This window comes from Myotis davidii, unplaced genomic scaffold, assembly GCF_000327345.1.
Source record: "Myotis davidii unplaced genomic scaffold, ASM32734v1 scaffold455, whole genome shotgun sequence".
NCBI lineage: Eukaryota > Metazoa > Chordata > Mammalia > Chiroptera > Vespertilionidae > Myotis > Myotis davidii.
This window is the reverse complement of record NW_006287459.1, coordinates 2,096,977-2,118,691: the sequence shown is the minus strand read 5'-3', so window position 1 is coordinate 2,118,691 and position 21,715 is coordinate 2,096,977. Positions and strand designations below refer to the sequence as shown.

Here is a 21,715-nt window from a genome sequence, read left to right as displayed (position 1 = left end):
TTGTTGAGGATTTTGGCATCTATGTTCATGAGGGATATTGGCCTGTAATTCTCTTTCATCGTGTTGTCTTTACCTGGTTTTGGTATTAGGGTGATGCTGGCTTCATAGAATGAGCTTAAACCAAGTTTTTAAATGTTCCTGTCAATAAAGACACATCTTAAAATGACTTTTTACATTTTGACCAGTTTTGCTTAGATATTCCTTAACTCATTTGTTCTGCTGAATTTATTCTTTTCATAAATATCACTCGCTCATGTCATTGTTAGATCAAGCAGGCAGACAAAAGAAGATGGGTGTGAAGCATCAGGGTATAAAGAAAAACCTAATAGTTATTGAGTGCACTTTATATCCATAGAGAATACAACCTCTTTCCTCTACTTTTGGAATATTCATAAATATTAATCACAAAAATCATCTCAGCAAGGCAAAAAAATGTATACAAGCTACATTCTCTGGCCACACAGTCAAATAAAGTTAGAGATTAACAAATACAGTTTAAGTTAAGGACCCTACCCTTAGAAATGGAAAAACAAAAGTATAGGGAAGAGAAAAACAATGTCAAATAGCTCTTTAGTGGAAGATAATAGCAAATTATTTAATTCATTAAATAATGTAAGCTATTGCAGATCTTTCTCTTTTTCATCGAGGTACTTTTTAACCTGTGAAGTTGATATGCGCTAAAAACTAAAAAGTCTGGATAAGATAGATTACTTTCTACACTCAAAATGTCTAAATTTAAATTAAGAAAGAAAAAATTAAATCGAATAAAAATTATGGGCAAGATTGAAAAAGCCCAAGAACTACCTCCAAAAACAGGCAGTGTGTACCTTAACTGTTTTACTTGTTGCCCAGTAGGCATAGCTCAGGGGTTGAGCATTGACCTATGAACCAGGAGGTCAATGTTTGATTCCGGTTGCAGGCTTAATCTCCATTGTGGGGTGTGCAGGAGTCAACTGATCAATGACTCTCTTATCACCATTGATGTTTCTATCTCTTTTTCCCTCTCCCTTCCTCTCTGAAATCAGATATATATGTATCTGATTATATTTACATATAATAATAACGTTTATATATATAAAGAATTCTCTTAAAGTACTTTTTACTTGTTAATTTATTGATCAAATATTTATTAACTGCTTACTACATGCCGGGCACTGTCTTAGCCAGAAACTTTCCTTTATTTTTGCCTGTGTCCCCATGAATAGGTCAAAGGAGTAAGTCCACATATGCCAGAGCTTTCAACCTGGGTAAAAGTAGGTGGGACTTGAGCTGCCATATTTTAAGTTTTGGCTATGGCACCAACCAAACTTCCCACAGCGGTTACTTTTCTATGCCCCCTTAAAGGAGGTATATACTGTAGCTTTCAATCAGCAAACAAGCATTGTGCCAAGTTTTTGCTAATATAGGTGCTTTATAGTGTGCGACAAGTGCTTGTAATTACACTTAATGGTTCGCAAATATTCCAAAGTATAAGTCAACTTAACTTTAACAACTCATACAGCTTTCGTTGATGAAAAGGTAACTGATAAAATTCAACATCTACTCTTGATAAAATAAGAAATTAGTAATAAAAGAAAACTTCCTGAATACAATAAAGAATGTTTATCTGAAACCAATGGACAAAAATAAGAGAAATTCTAGCAACTGAAACAAGGCAAGGAGTGATGCTATCTATTATTTAACATTGTTCTATAACTCCTGTCAATGTAAGACAAGAAAAAGAAATAAGTTCTATGTTTTGAAGAGATAATTTTGACTTTCCAAAAACACCTCTCATCAACACGCATTTCTGAGAAATTCCATTATGAAACAGAAAGAATGAGGTGCCCTAACAAAAAGGGCAAATAAATCTTCAGTTAATCAGAATTTGTTAAATTTTTGATCAAATTTTGGAATTCTGAATACTTTTTTGTTCAATGGAGAAAGTGGGAACGATAACACAGTTAGGCCTTCTACCATCGTGAAAAGTCTCTTACTCTATGGCATCTTGATTTTTTAAAGTCTTTCTTTCATGATGTAGGGTCTTGCAATGTTCTATGACCAGAATATATGAACTTTATAGTTATAGTAAATTCTTTAAATTGATGTGAAAAATATTCTAGTTCTGGTCACTGGGAATAGTAGTGAACAAAACAGATATTTTGCTCTCATGATCCTTACATTTTCTGACATTTAAACTACTCTTTTATTTCAACGTGTTTGTTTTGTAAATTGTTTTGGCTGCAAAAATAGTACTAGATAATGTATTTGGATATTTGATGGTTTCATTAATTGAATTTTGATTAACTGAGATTGTGTTTTATGATGGCTGCTTAGTAAACTTTCTGTGGATTGTGAAGGTAATGGTAATGATTATGACAATAATGACCTCCTTGGTGAATTATTGTTTTCCTGAGAAAGTATTTTGTTTTCTTCATAAGTTGATAATAATGTACATAACAAGCCTGACAGGTCCCCGTGTTTGCCATGGGCATACATAGCAATAGTGTTGCGTCAGCCTTGTTTTCTTTTTTGTGGGAATTACAGCTTGGGTATGATCCTATGAAGGTAATTGTCAAGCTGCCTTGACAAATTTGACTTCTCAAAGTTATAGTTCAAGGGGGGAGGGATTAAGGAAAGATTATTTTAATCATTTTAGCTCTGTTTGTCTCCATAAGGTAGTGGATAGTCGCCTCTCTCTGAGCTTGGAGATTATAGAATAATATCATCAACTTGCTTTTGTATAACTCTTCACAGCCTTCAGTATTGCTTCATATATATTTTGCATTAGGTCCAAATAGAGAATAATTAAAATAGGCAGGGAAGGAATTACCACCTCTACTTTACAAAGAGGAAACTGAAACTCAGAAACATCTCTGCTGAGGTCTCACTGGCAGTTTGGTGAAGAGCAGAGGTTAGAACCCACGTCTTCGCCAAACAAGAGATGTCTGTTTTCAGGTCCTAGCGACCTGTCGCAGAGCTAGGACAGCCTGTTGTGGCTGGTTACACGGCTCTGGGGGCCTTGCTAAACATTAAGAAACAATCTAAGCTCTGCAACTGACTGCTGAGATTGGGGAAGAACTGCAAAATATTACTTAGCAATCTGCTTTTTGGGGGCTTAACACTGTATCATGAACATTTCTATAAGTTAAATAATGTTCTGCTTAGCTGGCAGGGCTCAGTGGTTGAGCTCTGTATGAACCAGAAAGTCATTGTTTGATTCCCTGTCAGGGCACATGTCTGGGTTGCAGGCCCGATCCCCAGTAGGGGGTGTGCAGGAGGCAGCTGACCAATGATTCTCTCTCATCATTGATGTTTCTAGCTCTCTCTTCCTCTCCCTTCTTCTCTGAAAACAATATTAAATATATATTTTTTAAAAAAACAAATCTTCTTTGCTTTGAAATAATGTTCATTTGAGAAAAATATTTTAATATTCATCCTTTTGTTATAAAATTAATACAGGTTCATTGTATAAAATCCAAACAATATAGAGCTCTACTCTCATTAACAGCACATATAATGCCTGTTCCTGCCCACCTGTGCCTACAGGACCTCTAGTTTTACCACCTTAAAAGTCTTCCCAGGGAACCCCTCAAGGGGTGCCTCACATGTGCTGGCTTTTGTGGAGATAGGTAATTTTTTTTAAGCAGTGACTCATGGAAGATGAAGGCCCCTTTAGGCCCAGGTGATCAAGGGAAGCAGGGGGTTTGGAGGGGGAACATCCTCCATTCTGCAGGCAGGATTGCCGCATGGCAGCTGGGGGAGCATCAGGGAATAGCACCTTTGTCGTGGTTTCTGGCATTCTCAAGGTGGGTACCTGCAGAATTGGGGAGAGGGTGCTTCTGAGGCCCGTGGACAGAAGTGGTACATACACCGAGGGCAGTCGAAGCGGGTAGGTGGGAAGGCAAGGCAGTAGACAGCGATCATATGAGCATGGTACATGCTGGAAGCAGCTGTAAAGTGGATCGATGTTTGGCCCAGCTCATTCCACGTGATTTTGGGAAATAATGTAACCAGATGAGAGTTTAGGCCAGTGTTTCTCAACATATGTTGCTGGGACTATATGTCTCACAGTACTTTAGAGGAATTGCTACAAATGTGGATGAGTTGCATCCTTATTCACTCCAAAGTGAATACCACTCAAGTCATTTTGTCTGAATGCCTATAGACATTCACAGCTGATTACATCCATTTTGTATTGTATTTTATTATTTTTTATTATTTCTTAATTGTTTAATGTATATGTGAGGTCCCTGTAGTTTTGTCTTACACCCACAGTGCCTGAATATTTCAAAACTGGGCAAATCCAAAATTAAAAAAAAAAAAAGTCCTATCTCTCTCTTATATTCTGGAATTTTAAAAAATGCACCAAAAATTGGTGAGTGGTAATTAAGGGCTTAGGCCATGTTTCTATTCCATTAAAGAAAAATTCCCACATGTAACTGGAAATAAGATTAGAAGCATTAGAAGAATGGTAGAGTGAAACTTTTGATTATGTGTGTAAATATAAAAAAAATCTTCTTACTAATAAGCTTTTTCTCTTCCCAGATATTAAACTAACCATGAAGAAAAATATTATCAATACACAGCATTCTTTCATAAACATTCCCAATGTAATTGTCCCAGATATGGAAAAGAAAATAAGAAGGATGGAAAATGGAGCATGCAGGTAACTCCATTCATTTTTCCATGGATTTTTAATGGAGCTCTTAAATTTCAATTTAACTTTAAAAAATTATTTTTAATCCTTACCTAAGAGAGAGAGAGAGAGAGAGAGAGAGAGAGACATCAATTTGTTGCCTCCTGTATATGCCCCAACCGGGGATGGAACCCTCAACCTTTTTGGTGTGTGGGACCATGCTCCAGCCAACTGAGCTACCCGGCCAGGGTTCAATTTAACTTTTAATTTGAGAGAGAGAGATTTATAATTTATTTAATTATAATTTATTTAATTATAAACTTTGAAACAGCATAACTTGTACAACAAATAAACATAGATATTATTGAGCTCATTTAGAAACCCCTATGCCAAATATTTTTCTAGTCACTGGCAAGACCTTTCAATTCTAAAGGAATAGCATTGCCATAGATACATGTGAAAAAATACAGTGTGAAATGCAGGCACGTTTTAAAAGTATAATTTAAAGCATTACTCTATTTCTATAAATGAAGAGAACATGTATACATGTGGTTGAATATATTTTTAATGTAAGGAATCCTATCTAATAAAAGCTTAATATGCTAAGTGTCTGGTCATCCAGTCGCCCATTCAACCAATCAAAGTGCAATATGCTAATGATATGCTAAGGCCACTCAACCGCTCACTATGACATGCACTGACCACCAGGGGGCAGAAAGTCGACTGGTTGACCAGTTGCTATGGTGTGCACTGACCACCAGGGGACAGACGCTCCAACAGGTAGGTTAGCTTGCTACTGGGGTCCCCTGAATCGGGACTGAGTGAGACAGGCTGGACATGCCCTGGAGCCCTCCCTTGGTCCCTCCCTGACTGGCCAACGTCCCGCATCCCTCTCCAGCCCCAATCATGTAACAGTGTGGTCCCTAGGCCTGGCCTGTGCCCTCTCGCAATCTGGAACCCCTCAGGGGATGTCAGAGAGCCGGTTTTGGCCTGATCCTGCAGGCCAGGCTGAGGGACCCCACTGGTGCACAAATTCATGCACTGGGCCTCTAGGATTTTTATAAGTTAGTCCATATCCCTGTATATGACCTAGAAAGTATTTTCTTAATTACATGTATCTCACTGAATTGTGGTTATAATTCTATGTATTCTGTACAGTTCTCATTTCACTCTAATTAAAAGTTGCTGTGTGTATTAGTTTGAGAGGGAAGGAAAAGGGGTAAGGGTGCCCCTAATGAGAACTGGCATTCCTCCATATCAGTTTAGAGCAAGCATGTCAAAGTCAAAGGCTAACATGGGCCAAATAAACAAGGTTCAAGTTTATATGGGCAGCAAAAAAAAAAAAAGCTTCAATTTTCAGAGAAACGTAGGTTTATTTCAATAGAGACATGCTGAATACAAAGGGCTGAAATAAATTAGTAATCGTTAACATAAAATAAATGGTGCTCCTGCATGTAAGGCGCGTAAGGGAAACAAATGCAATATGATTATGTATAGTAATCAGTCATTAGCGAACGTTGTAGCTCATTATTAATAATTATGTATAACAGGATATTGTAAAAATTAAGTTACAAAATTTTTATTAAAACATTTCTTACCGTTATATTGGCTGGTTCACAAAAATATTCCTTGTGGGCCGCGAGTTTGACATGCTCCGTTTAGAGCATTGCTCTAATTCATCTCTCCCTCCCACTGGACCGTAGCTCCTTTTCTGACGACGATGACAGTGCCTCTATATTTGAAGACGCCGAGAGTGAAAACCCCTGTGCAAGGGATTCCTTCAGAAATAGTTCACGCAGGAAGGGAGGACTATCACAGAGGTGAGCAATCTGATCTATTCCCCCATACTGTTTTTTCTTTTTTCTTTTCCCCATACTGGTTTTTGAGCCATTGTTTAGGTGAAAAAGGATCTTCTCCTTTTAGTGGATTTGGCAAGTGGTCCTGCTCCCTCATCACTATGCAGGATCTCGGGAGGAACTCGCTACTTCTTTTCTTGGGAGACTGCTACTGCCTGATGATTATTCATGTCCATGGGGCTCCAAGTCATGCTCTTGGTGATCATTTTCCCTGAGACACATGTCTGTGTCTTAAAAAGCCTCATGTCCCAGTCCTCTCTGATTTCCTCCTTCTCTCTGATCCTTCTTCTAGGGCCCTGAAGTAGTTTAGCTCTGTTTGTCTCCATAAGAAAGTGTTTTAAACTTGGCTGTCATTTTTTAAAATCCCATTTGACTTTCCTTTCAGGGAAGTAGAGCACTGGAGTGAGTAGCTAGAAGAGCAAAGCTTAAAATCTTTCGTAGGGAATAAGCAATCATGGAGACTTCAAACATGCTACTCTGAGGGTGTGGAAGCTGTGTGAGGTGGTGTGGGTCAGGGGTTGCTATCCTGTGGAACATAGTCACTTTTTATTTGCTGTTTGTCCCTCCTTTTTTTCCTTCTCTCCTATTTCTCTTTTCACTGACTACCTCCAGTTTTTCCATTATTTTCATTTGCCTTTCTTTCCCTTCCTAGCTTCCTAAGTGTAAGTCCCAGGTCTCTTGCTGGGAGTTAGCGGCATCCAGTTGCCTCAGTGGAGACCAATAAGGATGCTACTTCTCAGTGTGAGCATTGATCAACAGGCGTTTACTAATCACTTTGGTTCATGGTGTGATATTTGGTAACTCATGCCCCATGGAGGCTCTATATTTACAAAACTTGTCTAGACAACCATTAGTAATAAGTAGAAACTGAAAAAAAGTTGTTCTTTAAGACTGTGTGCTTACCATAGACATTATATGGATAGTGACTACTATGAATTCACAGTACTTCCTCATTCCCTAGGGAAGAGTACCTGCCTGGTGTCATTGCACTTTTCAATGTTAACAACAGCAGCAATAAGGAGCAGTAAGTATATTTACAATAGAAAACTAAAGTTTGTTTTTAGAGAAAACCAGTGAAAAGGTAGGGATATATCTGAACCTGTTGTAGGGCAGATATTAGGCAAACTCTACCTAACACAATGACATGGATATTCTGTCACTTTATTGTTTGTTTATGTACTTCTGAAAAATGTAGCTACCCATATTAAAAGTAGTATGTATGTATGTATGCGTGTGAGCATTTCAATACTGTGAATTACTATTATGGGCCCCATCTCTCTTTGAAAGGTAAGCATTGCCACTAGTCTGTTCTTCTAGATCCTGTCATCCCTATTGCTCTCAGGGAGCCCAGTTCTGTACCAGCATCTCCTATTGTCAGCTCTGGCCTACAGAAGACAGTATCACTGAACTTCTCAGTGATGCTGGTGCCCCTCTCACCTGCACATTTTGGATCATTTTTGTATTCGCTGAGCATTCTTAGGGAATATGAGCAACTGGTGGGCTACCTCTCTTATGTAGGACTAGAGACCCAGTGCACGAAATTCATGGAGGTCCCTCATCCTAGCCTGTGCCCTCTTGCAGTCTGGGAGCCCTCGGGGGATGTCTGACTGACAGCTCTGTGGGGAGCGGGCCTAAACCATCAGTCGGACATCCTTAGCGCTGCCACAAAGGCAGGAGAGTCTCCCGCCACCACCACTGCACACACCAGCCGTGAGCCCAGCTTCTGGCTGAGCGGCATTCCCGCTGTAGGAGTGCACTGACCACCAGGGGGCAGCTCCTGCATTGAGCATCTGCCCCCTGGGTGGGTGAATGTGGAAAACTGAGCATGTGTCCAAACTGCCTTTGTCCAGTCCCTTCCCCAGTCATTCCGCCGTTCAGTCAATTTGCTTATTAGCCTTTTATTATATAGGATACCCATTTTAGCATACCACTCTCTGAGCCTTTTTGACACCTTCTCCCACCATCTGGCATGGCATTTTGTAATTTCTATTTCACTTGGTGTGAGTCCTCACCTTTTCTGAGCTTCCAAGAGCCATCTGAGCAGTGTGTGAGCACCACCTTTCAGGATCGATGCTAGGGTGTTCAATCCTGTTTCACAGGAGTGAGTTCCCATAGAAATAAATTCTCCCCTTTTCAACTTTATGTTCTGTTCCCATTTGACAGGATGACCTTAGATACCAAGCCTCACTCATCCATTTTATCTCCTATTTCTCCTCAATAGCAGCTTTCCAATTCTGGTCATTTGTATCCAGATGAAATTTGTTTGTACATTTGTACCTACAAATTTTCCCCCTTTAACATCCTCCCTCTTCTCAACTTTTCCAACTCGTGCTCATACTTTGAGGCCTAGGTTTAGACCTATCTCCCTCTAACAGCCTTCTCTGACAATCCTGTGATAATGAGATGCCTGTTCTTTCATGTGCCCATAGTAAATCTTACCAAGACATTGGAGCCAACAATGGCAGCCTCCTGAGACCTTGGGTCTGGCTGTCTGACTTCAGAATCCTTTTTCTGCTCATGGAGAAGACCAATCATAGAAAGAGGCCTCTAATCACATAATTTCCACTCAGGAAGAAATTGTATATAGAAAAATATCTCAAATTTAATGAATGATTCTAAGAATTAGGATTCTACTAAGTTACCACAGAGCTTTTTGACTGCTCATAAAATGATTGCTTCAGGCAGAATTAATGCTCTATGAAAATTGATGATATTTTCTCAAAATTCTCAAAGCTCTTATTGAAGGGTAAATATAAGTAATATCAAGAATCTTAAAATTGAAAGAATTTTTAAAATATATATTGAAACTTTGAAAGTACATTCTTTTAGGGGCTATTGTTTCTTAAATTTCTCTCCTTGGGTTTATGCCTTTACCCAGCTCCATTTTCTTCAGTTTTCCACATTCATCCACCCAGGAATTATTCTTTGTTTGCCTTGTTACCTGGATGCATGTGCATTGTAGTAGAACTCCCCAGTAGGAGACCAGATTTCTGGCTTCGAAGCACAGGGGCAGGCCTTTGAATACAAAGCTGAGAATTATTGCTCAGTGGAGAGAAAAATAAATAAGAGTGGAAGTCAGAATGGAATTTGACTATGTGACAGAGATATTGTTTCTTCTCTAGAGAGCCGAAAGAAAAAAAGAAGAAGAAAGAAAAGAAGAGGTAAGTTAGACTTCCACAGTTTTCTGCCCATGACCTTTTTTTTTTTTTTGCGTTTTAATACTAACTAAATATCTCACTTTTTCAGCAAGCCTGATGATAAAAATGAAAATAAAAAAGACCCAGAGAAGAAAAAGAAAAAAGAAAAGGACAAAGTGAAGAAAAAGAAAGAAGAAAAGAAAGACAAAGATAAGAAAGAAGAGTAAGGTTTTTTTACTCTCATTGAAATCAGGAATGCACTGGTGATGGGTTTTGGATCCAGGGGAAATTTCCTGAAACTTTGTAGTAAAGAGGCCCTCTGTGAAGACTAAATAAATTGTTATTAAATGTAGTTTAACTTTTTTCTTATTTTCTTAAAATCAACAGCAGAAGCCTTAGTCTTAGTTTTCTCATCCAGAACTTTCATTGTTATCATTACTTCCCTTCCCCAGACCCTGATAAAGAGAAACTTACTACTGGGAGATAGTTAGGTTCCTAGGATAATAGGATTCCTAGGATCTTACCATCAATTAGAAAAAGTGAAATATAAATTCAATAATTTCATTAACATTTTTGCAGAATAAACACTGTATGGGAAATACTCCAAAATAAAGGAGTCTCCTTGCAAAAAGCCATGCCTAATTTCAAAAGCAAAAACACCAGCCATTTGAATGATCCTTTTTAAAACAAACATTTGAGAATTGGAATTGCACAATGATAAGGCTGAGTCAATACTGTTGTCATAATCTGGTTATTCTTTAACAGGAAAGGAGTAAAGGGAAGACTAGATAACATAGGCATGCCATTCATACAGCTTTGCTAATTTAACACTCTCCAAGTCTAGTTCCCGCGGATCAGTGGGGGAAGGGACTGGACAAAGGCAGTTTGGACACATGCCCAGTAAGGTCTGAGTGACATGGGAAGGTGCTTGTATGGCAGTCACACCTGGAAGTGAGGCCGTGCTCAGGGTAGGTGTAGCCACCAAGAGGGTGAGAAACCTGACCACTTAAACTCCTAGACAAGGGAGCACACACTCTTGGCTCTTGGCCGTGTTGGAACTGCTGTTCTAGGGAGTACACTCCCTGCATTTGCAGGGGTCTTAGTGATGTAAGACTCCATACAATGGACTAGCGGACTTTAATTATCTTGATGCTGGACTGGTCCCAGCTGCAACTTGGAATGAAAGCTCTGGACACTGGCCTTGCTTTGGCTTTGCTGAACCCACAGCTGCCCCTCCTTCAGGACTGGCTTAAGGGAAATGGGACATTGGAGGCTGAGGAATATAACTCCAACAAATAAAGTCTTCTAACCGCACCTCATTCTCCCGTGGGAGCTTCTGAAAGTGCTCATTTCGGTGGTACCCCAAGAACCCCACTCCCATGGCAATGGAGGAATCCCACTTCTGTACTCCTCTGGTAGCAGAGTGATAGTTGCAAAGCTCTTTTTGCTTTTTATTAAAGGAAAAATTGTTTTCTAAACTTACTTAAAACTCTTTACCAGGCAATGGTTCAATTATTTGTGCCTGTTAGAAAGTTGAAGTTTGTATAAAGAAAAAAGTCCTTAAAAATATAGGCTTGATACTAAAAGAAAGTTAAAACTTTTTATTTGAACATATATTTTCTTCCTCCCTTCCTCTTGCCCACAATTGCCTCCCTTAGTCCTCTGTACATGCTTATGAATATGCATTTTTATTAGATTGTGTTATATTCTTCTTTCCTACAGATTAGAAAGAAGGCATGAGTTCTCCCCTTACAGTGTAGTTCCTGGTTGTTCTGTTACCTGGTAGGGGGCATAGCAAAGCCAGCATTCTCCCACCACCTATACCTTACCAAAGGGTTCTGTGACATGTCCAGGGTTTGGCATGATCTATGCCATGATTCCTTCTTTGTGGTTGAAGAGATAGCAGTGTCTACAGCATCGCAGTAAAACAAGAGCTTTAATTAAAGTGTAAAATATGGTTTAATGTAAGACTAGTAACATAACTATCTGGCCACCCTTCACTAACTAGTTTCTTATAACTAGTGCACTTATGCCTAGCTAACCTTCCCACTGTAGTGTGAGCTTCTCCAGCTTCCTTCTCTTTTGCTAATTGTGGGGGATGGGCGCTGTCATACTAGACAGGTGAAACTGAAATGTTTTTGTTTCCTGGTAACTTTCCCCTCTGTGTCTGATTGCTGCTAGGGCGAAGAAAGAAGTCATGGTTATTGATCCCTCGGGAAACACGTACTACAATTGGCTGTTTTGCATCACCTTACCCGTCATGTACAACTGGACTTTGATTATTGCAAGGTCTCTCTATATTTTTGTGGATCTCAGCTCACTTCCAGTTTTCTAGTTAACTGACTTACCTGTTTGGCCTAGAGCTCTTCAGGACATCCCTCGTTTCTTCACCACAGGTTGTAAAGAGACTCTATGTTGTTCTCAACGTGTTTTCCTAAGATCAGGACTAGGTGCTCTCCTTCCCAATATACTTGGAAATCCAGTACCAGGATGGAGGAGTGAAGAAGATACTTTTAAATTTTTGATCGCCCAATCATTTAATTAGAACTTTGGGGGATTTTTTTTTTTCCCTATGAGAAAACATTTTGCCAAGAGTAGAAAAAGATCAAGGACCTAGATTGGTTTAGAACAAGGTGTGTTTCCCAAATGATTTCTATGGTTCCCTGTCTTTTAGCCAGTAAACAGTTCAGCCATCCAGAACCAAGCATAATTTCCTGAAGCATTTTGGGCACTGACAGTCAGTATGAATCTGGTTATTAATGTATATGACCCAGTGTATTTGACTTTAGCTCTAGATCATTTATTCTTATTTGATGTTTTCATAAAGCTAACTAGTATAATGGCAAGAATGTTGAAATTCAGAAGTGTGAGAAAACTAATCCAACCGCTCCAATTTGGGAAAGATTCAATGGCTTCTAAGCACCCCTCCTAGTCTTAAACTTCTCATCCTGAGAAAATTACACAAAGAGGACTTTTACTGAAATGGCTCCCATTTTATTTATATACATTTTTTTTACAGAGCATGTTTTGAGGAACTCCAGTCTGATTACCTAGCGTATTGGCTCGTTTTTGATTACTTGTCAGATACAGTCTATCTTCTCGATATGTTTGTACGAACCAGGACAGGTAAATATGTTCAGTTTGGGACATTTTCCAATTTCATGCTTTGATATCTATAATATAATTTGAAATTTTCTAATGAAAGCATTCTTCAAAATAACTCACAAAAACCTGTTTTAGAGAACAAAACACAGTTGAAAGCAAAAATACCATATTCCCACCCACAGGCTCAGTTCGCTCCAACGGATTCAGAAGGGATGTTTCTAGGCAACCTTTCGAATGTGATTGGTGGCTTTCCTCTGTTACCCTGTTCATTGGGTTTATGCCAGGTGAAAGGAGTAGAAGAGAGCAGAAATCGTCTGTCAGCTCTGTGAGGAAAGGCTACCTAACAGAGAGATTAAAGAGGCATGGAGGGAAATGTCATTGAACCCAGCAGAGCTGTATTAGAAATTTTGTAAGAAACAGAACACACATCCTTAACTCAATTTTGTGATCCATGGTGAGGCATTATTGACGAGGGGGAAGACTCTAATAACTACCTACGTCAAGTACTCTTATTAAGTAGATATAAACTCATTGTTTCTACACTGCTTCCACATGCAAATGTGACCAGTGAACACAGAGCGTTGCAGTTGTTGTGTCCTATTTGCAGCTCTGATAGTCGGTAGAAGAGGAAGAACAAATGGTTTTCTTAGTGAAATGTATCAGAGTGCCGAAATTCTGGATTTAATTCACCAGCCCATGGTAGCCGTGTAGGAGAAGGGAAGATCCCATATGTCTAAGGAATGCTAACACCAAGGACACTTATGCTTCACATTGAAGGAACAAGGAAAGAATATTCACAATGGTACCCAAGTTTCAAGGGTGAGGTTGGGGTTTTGTTGAGAGAGTAGCCTGAGGTATGAGCACAGTGCTTAAGGGCCCAGGAGACTTTCCAAGAACACTGTTCATAAAAGTGGTGGCTTTGCCTGGATGGAGATACTGATCTACAGAGATTTGTATATATACATTGCATATAATTTTTCACTTACAAAGTTTTACCTTTTATTTCTACAACATAGTATGTTCCATAGCTATATGTTTATTGGGACTCACATCTTCCTACATTGCTAAAAGCATATTTACTGAAAGTGAGTTCTTGTTTTGAGCTCAATGAAGTTTATTGAGAGTTACTTCAGAAAAATTCACAATAGCATAAAAAGGGAAAAAAAAGCATTAAATTGGTTTTTTTCTATTTTAGGTTACCTAGAGCAAGGACTGCTGGTGAAGGAAGAGCTTAAACTCATAGAGAAATATAAATCAAACTTACAATTTAAACTTGATGTTCTATCAGTGGTACCAACCGATCTGCTATATTTTAACCTGGGGTGGAACTATCCAGAAATTAGATTAAACAGACTCTTAAGGATCTCTCGAATGTTTGAGTTCTTCCAAAGGACAGAAACAAGAACTAACTACCCAAACATCTTCAGGATTTCTAACCTTGTTATGTACATTGTCATCATTATCCACTGGAACGCATGTGTATACTACTCTATTTCCAAAGCTATTGGATTTGGAAATGATACCTGGGTCTATCCTGATGTTAATGATCCTGAATTTGGCCGTTTGGCTAGAAAGTACGTCTATAGCCTTTACTGGTCTACACTGACTTTGACCACCATTGGTGAAACACCACCTCCTGTGAGGGATTCTGAGTATGTCTTCGTGGTGGTTGATTTCTTAATTGGAGTATTAATTTTTGCTACCATTGTTGGTAACATAGGTTCTATGATTTCCAACATGAATGCAGCCAGAGCAGAATTTCAAGCAAGAATCGATGCCATCAAGCAATATATGCATTTTCGAAATGTAAGCAAAGATATGGAAAAGAGAGTTATTAAATGGTTCGACTATCTGTGGACCAACAAAAAAACAGTTGATGAGAGAGAAGTTTTGAAGTACCTACCTGATAAACTAAGAGCAGAGATCGCCATCAGTGTCCACCTAGACACATTAAAAAAGGTGCGCATTTTTGCCGACTGTGAGGCTGGTCTGTTGGTGGAGTTGGTCTTGAAATTACAACCCCAAGTCTACAGTCCTGGAGATTACATTTGCAAGAAAGGCGATATTGGACGAGAGATGTACATCATCAAGGAAGGCAAGCTCGCTGTGGTGGCAGATGATGGAATCACTCAGTTTGTGGTATTGAGTGATGGCAGCTACTTCGGGGAGATCAGCATCCTTAACATTAAAGGCAGCAAAGCTGGCAATCGAAGAACGGCCAATATTAAAAGCATTGGCTACTCAGATCTGTTCTGTCTCTCAAAAGACGACCTCATGGAAGCTCTAACTGAGTACCCGGATGCCAAAGGTATGCTAGAAGAGAAGGGGAAGCAAATCTTGATGAAAGATGGTCTGCTGGATGTAAATATTGCGAATGCTGGCCATGACCCCAAAGATCTTGAAGAGAAGGTCACCCGAATGGAAGGGTCAGTAGACCTCCTGCAAACAAGGTTTGCTCGGATCCTGGCTGAGTATGAGTCCATGCAGCAGAAACTGAAGCAAAGACTCACCAAGGTTGAGAAATTTCTGAAACCACTTATTGAAACAGAGTTTTCAGCCATTGAAGGATCTGGAGTTGAAAGTGGGCCCACAGACTCCGCACAGGACTGAAGCGCTAGCTATTCGCAAGGACACACCTCATGATCCTTTCGGTGATGTGACTAAGTGATGATTAAGTTGGAAGAAGGGGAAGGTGCAGCTGGGGGATTTTCCATGAGGAAAATGTGCTTTGGTGCAGGGCACAAGGCCAACACACTTGCATGTAAGGTACTGTGATTAAAGAATCATTGTATCTTGGGATTTTCCACTATGGACAGTGTGCAAAGATATAACTGATTAACTTGTCAGTATCTACATCTTTTGATTCCCCCCCACATAGGCTCCCTTCGTGTAACAATATTTATAAAAGGGAACAAGTGTCCCTCACTTTCAGGCAATTTACATGGTTGAGGAGTAACTGGGAAGAACCATGCACATCATGTTCAGAATACAACTTAAAAAGAGTAAGAATGCAATAAAGAAAAATAAATTCTCAAACTATAGTGACTATTCTTTATTTAATAATTTAGTAGGGAGTTTAGGATCTTATAGAGCTTCAGGATCATTTTAAGGATATTAATTGTCATACTCTAGGCTTAGAAAGATTGGTTGAGAGAAATTTCTTACTGATAAAAGAATTACAAATCAGACTTTACTGTACAAATATATGCATAAATGTTATATATAAAAACAGAACATTAAAATTAAAACATTTTGTAAGATTTTTAAATAATAAATTTAAAAAATTTTTCTGGTTATTTAAGGCCTAACAGTAGTAGCTACTATCCTTCTCTGACTGATCAACAGAAGAGATAAAGGTAATGATATTGCTGGGTGATTAACAAAGGAAGTTGTTGTAATGTTTGACAAGGAAACCTGGGAGTTCAATGGATCAGCATGGGCATCACCTGGGAGCTTCTTAAAAACTCAGAATCTCAGGCCTGCCCACTGTGTCCAAAACTGCATTTTAGCAAGACTTTTAGTTGATTAATACCCACATTAAAGCTTGAGAAGCACCTATCTAGAGAACCAGGAAGGAGTAAATGGGAGGATGGCTCTAGAAAAGAGACAAGTAAGACAAGCATGTGGCCATAGAAGATAAACCCAGCCATGTTTCAAAATATTCTTCCTAATACAGATTATAGGAATTAATAAAAGATTTCTATCCCCGCCTAAAGTAACATGATTTAATGTAGTTCTGTGTTAATTTGACATACCGGATATTTATATGAACTCCAATCAGTGTAGGTCAATGATAGAATTTATTCTTCTCTGCCTACAGAATACCCATTGAACTATATACATATGTCTTTGCAGCCTTAAGTTTCCCTTCTACATTTTGCCTGTCTCTTCAATAACAGCTGGCAAGAATTTCTTTACTGTAGAAGTGGCTAGTCCTGGAGTGGGAGGGCCGTAGATAATATGCAACATGGCTTCTGCCTGAGACAGGTGCTCCTTTTTCTCTTTTTTCTTTCTGATTCTTATCATTCCTTTGCTTCAGCTGCATTTTATTCTTTTCTTTGTGCTGTTTCTTGCCTGTCATACAAACCTCTAACCGTAAAGAAGTTTGCTGGCTACTCATGCCAGGCAGATGTGGAAAGACAGGAAATGAGTGAGGGTTACATACCTGGAGAAGCAACCCCAATCACAGCATCCAGGAGTGGGCACTTTGGGTCTGATCTGGGCTGGAGACATAGCCTAGGGCTCTGACTTGATGACCTTTGACGCAAAGCTCTGTGAGTCTTGCTTTGCTCGAATTGGATGGTGGCAGATTCCTGGTTTACTAAAGACTTGGGGTAAGTAGGGTTTAGCCAATTCTTTTCTCACAACTTTCCCAAGTAGAGACTTTGACAGTTGGTGGTGAGGGCTCCAGTTTAGATACCTGGAGGGCAATTCAGATGTTCACAACTGGGTTTCAGCTTCCTTAGGGAATATTGTAAAAAGACAGAAAGCATGTGGCTTTGGGGAGTCCCAGGGTGAGGTGCTGACCCGGGCACATGTGGCTGCCAATGCAGGAGCTCACCTTTTAGAAATCCAGAGACCAGCCATATTCCAGGCTGATTCCAGTCTCCAAATGTTTGTCTAGAACTAGCTTCTTAATATATTAAGACTAGGATAGGCTTGGCATAAGGACAAGGGAGGGCTGGCCGGAGTTTGGAGATCTTAATAATTGCATCTGGGAGATGAGAGAGAGAATGCTGGGACTCACGGGAGCCAGATAGCGAGGGAGCAGAAACCCATCACCAATCTTGCCAGTGTGTCTGATGAGTGTCCCCCGGCTCTACCATCATGTCAGGTCCTCATAGGAAGAGAGTGCGCAGAGTTTTGCATATGTATTTTTTTTAAAACCAACTTGAAATATGTTGTGATTAGGCTTTTTACCATTAGGTGGCAATGTTGGTCTACAATGATTACCTTCAAAGCCTGAAGCTAAATATTTTTCTCCATAGAAATTATAGGTAGTAAAATCAGAGCTCTTCGGCAATAATGGGTACTTTTTTTTTTTTTTGTCTAAAGTGGATATTTCTAAAAGATTTTAGTATACCCAAATATGTACCAGCCTTAAATAAAAATATGGTCAAGTAGAATTTAAAATGCAAGGTAAATTGAAGCATTTTAATAGTTCTTAATTTCAGGAAGCTCACCAAGGCAATCATGATAATTATATTACAGGAAGCTTTTAAAAATGTGTAAGATGTGTATTAGAGGAAAAAAAGGGGCGGGGAGGAAGGAGCAAGCAGCAATTATATTGTGATTCAATTTATATATATTTAAAAGTCCATTGTTTTAAAAAGTTTGAAAACCACTGACTTATATCAGCAGCGTTGGAAGTATGCCTGGCTAGGACACTGCCAGTTTAGGTGATATTTTCCCTCACCACTAATGAAATTGTATTATTGGATGTCCTAGTTTTTAGACTTAAGAATTTAAAAATACCCAACAATAGGCTTCTAGACTCAAATAAAATAATTCACTATTCACTGGATTAGTTTGTCTCTAGCTGAAGGGAGAGAGTAGGAAATTCACAGAAAGGGAATCAGAGAATATAGAAAGTGCAGAAAGACCCGGGAAATTATCTAGTTCACTCCTTCTCATGTTATAAATACAAGATGATGATCAGGCAACACTAAAACTGGTGAGAACAAAGGCTATTAGGAATTTTGAGAGTGGGAATTTTTACTGTATGTTGTACAATGATGTGGCAATATCTGCTACAGCACAAAGTTGAGCTCACCTAAAACACAGACATTTCATTCTTAGGCATAGCCACTAGAGAAAATTGTCCACATATCCACAAGGAGACATGTTGAAGAATCTTTATAATAATGATTTAAAAAGAAACAACCTAAATGTTCATCAAAAGGAAGTTAGATATAGACCTGGCCAGGCTGCACAGTTGGTTGGAGCATCGTCCGTATACTACAAATGTTGCAGGTTTGATTCCAGTCAGGGCACATACGGAGGTTGCAGGTTCAATGCCTGGTCAGGGCAGTATGGGGGCAACCCATCTTCTCTCATGTCGATATTCTCTCTCTCTCTCTCTCTCTCTCTCTCTCTCTCTCTCTCTCTCTTTCTCTCTCTCCCCCCCCTCTTTCTCTCTCAAATCAATAAACATATCCTCCTCAATTGAAGATTACAACATTATTTAAAGGGAGGTTAGACATATCAATTGGAATACATTCATATAACGAATGCTATAAAAACATTTAAATAGTTGCAGATAACACTTATACAGTGCTTAGTGTGTACCAGTTACTGTTCCAAGTCCTCCCCAGATGTCAATACATCTAACCTTCATGACATCTTACAAGGTAGGTTCCTTTATGTTCCTTGTTTAATAAGTAGGGAAATGGAGGCACAGAGAGGTTAAGTAATCTGCCTAAGACCCACAAGAAGGAAGTAACATAACCACTATTTGAACCTAGACAGTGAGGCTCCAGGGTGCCTGCTCTTAACCCTTTCATTAGTGCTGACTCTTGTATGTACATATAAATATCATCTATACAAAATTTACAAACACACAACACAATGCTAAATAGTGTTTATGGATCTGTACCTATGATCTAGAGGTTTAATAACAGTCATGGGAATGGTTGACAGCAAAAATCAGATTAATAGTTACTTCTATGGGGAAATGGAGAGAATGGGATGGGATGGAGGGTGAGAATTTCATAGGACTTTAACTGTCTGTGCTGTTTTATATCTTTTAAAACAATCTGAAAAAAAATGAATCCAAATGTTAAGATTGGATAAACCTAAGTAAGATATACACTGAGTGGCCAGATTATTATGACCACCCCTCTGTACTTCGTTGGGCCACCTTTTGCCTTCAATACTGCGGCGATTCTTCCTGGCATTGACTCCACGAGATGCTGAAAGGTGATGCGAGGAATCGGACACCTGCCTGGTGAATAGCACTGTCCAGATACTTAGGTATGTTGTGCTATTCAGACATTGTTCCACACGAATTAAAGGGCCCACATCATGCCAGGAAAACATAACACTGCCCCCACCAGCTTGAAGGGTTATACTCATGCATGTGGGGTGCATGTTTCCGCCAAATTCTCACTCTGCCATCTGCATGATGCAACTGGAAACGTGATTCATTGGACCACATGACTTTTTTCCAATGCTCTACTGTCCAATCCTTGTGTTCCTGTGCGAATTGGAGACGTTTTATCTTGGTAACTGCAGACAGCAAGGGTGTTCGAACAGGGCTTCGGCTTCCATATCCCATACAATGCAGTGTACAGCTAATTTGCCTACAAATATCAGGTGGTCATAATAATCTGGCCACTCAATATATATGTAATCTTTCTATAATCTTTGCTATATTGGAACTTTTCAAAAGAAGAAGAAGAAAAAGAGAGAAGTAGAGGAGCTAAGTCTAAATTCACACAGTTTAGAGGCAAAGGCAGGACTTCTGACCCTTGCAGTCTTTACTTCCCTAAGAGGTTGTACTTGATTGCTTTCTACACAGCCCAAGTTGCATGCTTTATGAGGTTTTACTTGGTGATAACATGCCTGTTATCTGTATGTTTCCACTTTAAGCCAGTCAGAGTGCTTATTGAGTAAATTGTAGACAATGTTTTTTAGAATCACATTTCATGTCTGGATCTTGTTTTCCTGATGAATTCCAGGTATAAGAATGCATTTTTCACCAATGCATTCCTTTGGGATTCTGTAAATGGCTATTTACCACAAAATTACTCACCAGCCTGACAATGGGGCCCTAAAAAAGACTTGATATTAGATTACTTGTCAGATTGCCAGTTTCTCTTCCTTTCAGTTAGGTTCTTTTTTGTTTTATCTGTGCTGAACTTCAGCCAGTTGGACTTGGTCCAAGAAGCTACTTGAGTTAGTTCTTCAGAGATCAGGGAGCCTGTTTCTTGGGTTTGTCACAACGATTCATGATATGGAGCAGCACAGTTATCCTGGTGGCACCAAAGTCCATGGTGTTCTAGATGTCCCCCCAGTGGCCTCTTGGATTACACTTAGCAGAAAGAGTGACAGATGAGCCACCCAGAGCACCTGCATTATGAAATGTAACTTTTTCCAATAATTTTTAAATGTAATAAGTCACTCTTCCCAGTTCTTTAGTTTGAAAAAAAAATAAAGTAAAATAAAATACTGACAATCAATCTAAATTACAGGTGTTTCCTGCTCCATCCTGATGTAATATCAAAATACTCAAAGAGCACAAAATAAATAAACTTATCAAAGAAATGTACCACAATAAATTAACATAATTTGCTTTGATTATATTCCTTTTATTTTTATGTTTAAAATAATTGAGTGTTTGAAATTCATGGATTTAAATAAGACTTGTTAGTGATAGAAAAATGAGAGTTTTTTTTTTTTTACAGAACTGAAATAATGGATTTCCTTTTCTTTCTATAAATTCTTTTATTTAGATTTTGGTACTAAGTCTCAATTTAACAGTTGTGACCTAGACTATTTTTTACCTTGAGAGGGGGACCTGCTCCCCTGGTCTCCACATTAAACAGAAAGCATTGCTTCTTTACACCTCTTCTCTACATTCATGAGTTTGGAAGTTTTTTGTTTTGTTTTCTTTTTTAAATTCCACATATAAGTGAGATGTTGGGGTATTTATCTTTTTTTGTCTGACTTATTTAACTTAATATAATCCCTTCAAATTCTACTGATGTCATTCTTTATTAAGACAACTAGAGGCTCAGTGCACAAATCCTTGCATGGGTGGGGTCCCTTGGCCTGGTCAGAGATCAGGGTTGGCCGGCGGGGGGGAGGGACCGTGGGAGGTTGGCCAGCTGTGGGAGGTTGGTCTGTGGGAGCGCACTGATCCCCAGGGGGCAGCTCCTGCATTGAGCATCTGCCCCCTGGTGGTCAGTGTGCATCATTGCATGTGGCTGAGCAGAGCTCCCCCTGTGGGAGCGCACTGACCACCAGGGGGCAGCTCCTGCATTGAGCATCTGCCCCCT

General features: G+C 39.3%; 2 protein-coding genes across 2 annotated transcripts in view; one reads left to right on the top strand and one right to left on the bottom strand.

The window, feature by feature from the left end:
- CNGA1 (cyclic nucleotide gated channel alpha 1) overlaps positions 1-15,752 on the top strand; it is an 18,809-nt gene extending 3,057 nt beyond the window's left edge. The window contains exons 2-9 of the mRNA XM_006759256.2: positions 4,528-4,648; positions 6,322-6,438; positions 7,436-7,498; positions 9,597-9,635; positions 9,721-9,834; positions 11,793-11,900; positions 12,631-12,737; positions 13,912-15,752. Of these exons, the coding sequence (XP_006759319.1) occupies positions 4,542-4,648; positions 6,322-6,438; positions 7,436-7,498; positions 9,597-9,635; positions 9,721-9,834; positions 11,793-11,900; positions 12,631-12,737; positions 13,912-15,326 (2,070 nt within the window). The 5' untranslated portion in view covers positions 4,528-4,541 and the 3' untranslated portion in view covers positions 15,327-15,752. The remainder of the gene's footprint in view (positions 1-4,527; positions 4,649-6,321; positions 6,439-7,435; positions 7,499-9,596; positions 9,636-9,720; positions 9,835-11,792; positions 11,901-12,630; positions 12,738-13,911) is intronic.
- Positions 15,753-16,952: 1,200 nt separating this feature from the next.
- Positions 16,953-21,715, bottom strand: part of LOC102755068 (cactin-like) — a 16,798-nt gene continuing 12,035 nt past the window's right edge. Inside the window, 1 exon segment of the mRNA XM_015560976.1 lies at positions 16,953-17,136. Within this exon segment, the coding sequence (XP_015416462.1) occupies positions 16,953-17,136 (184 nt within the window).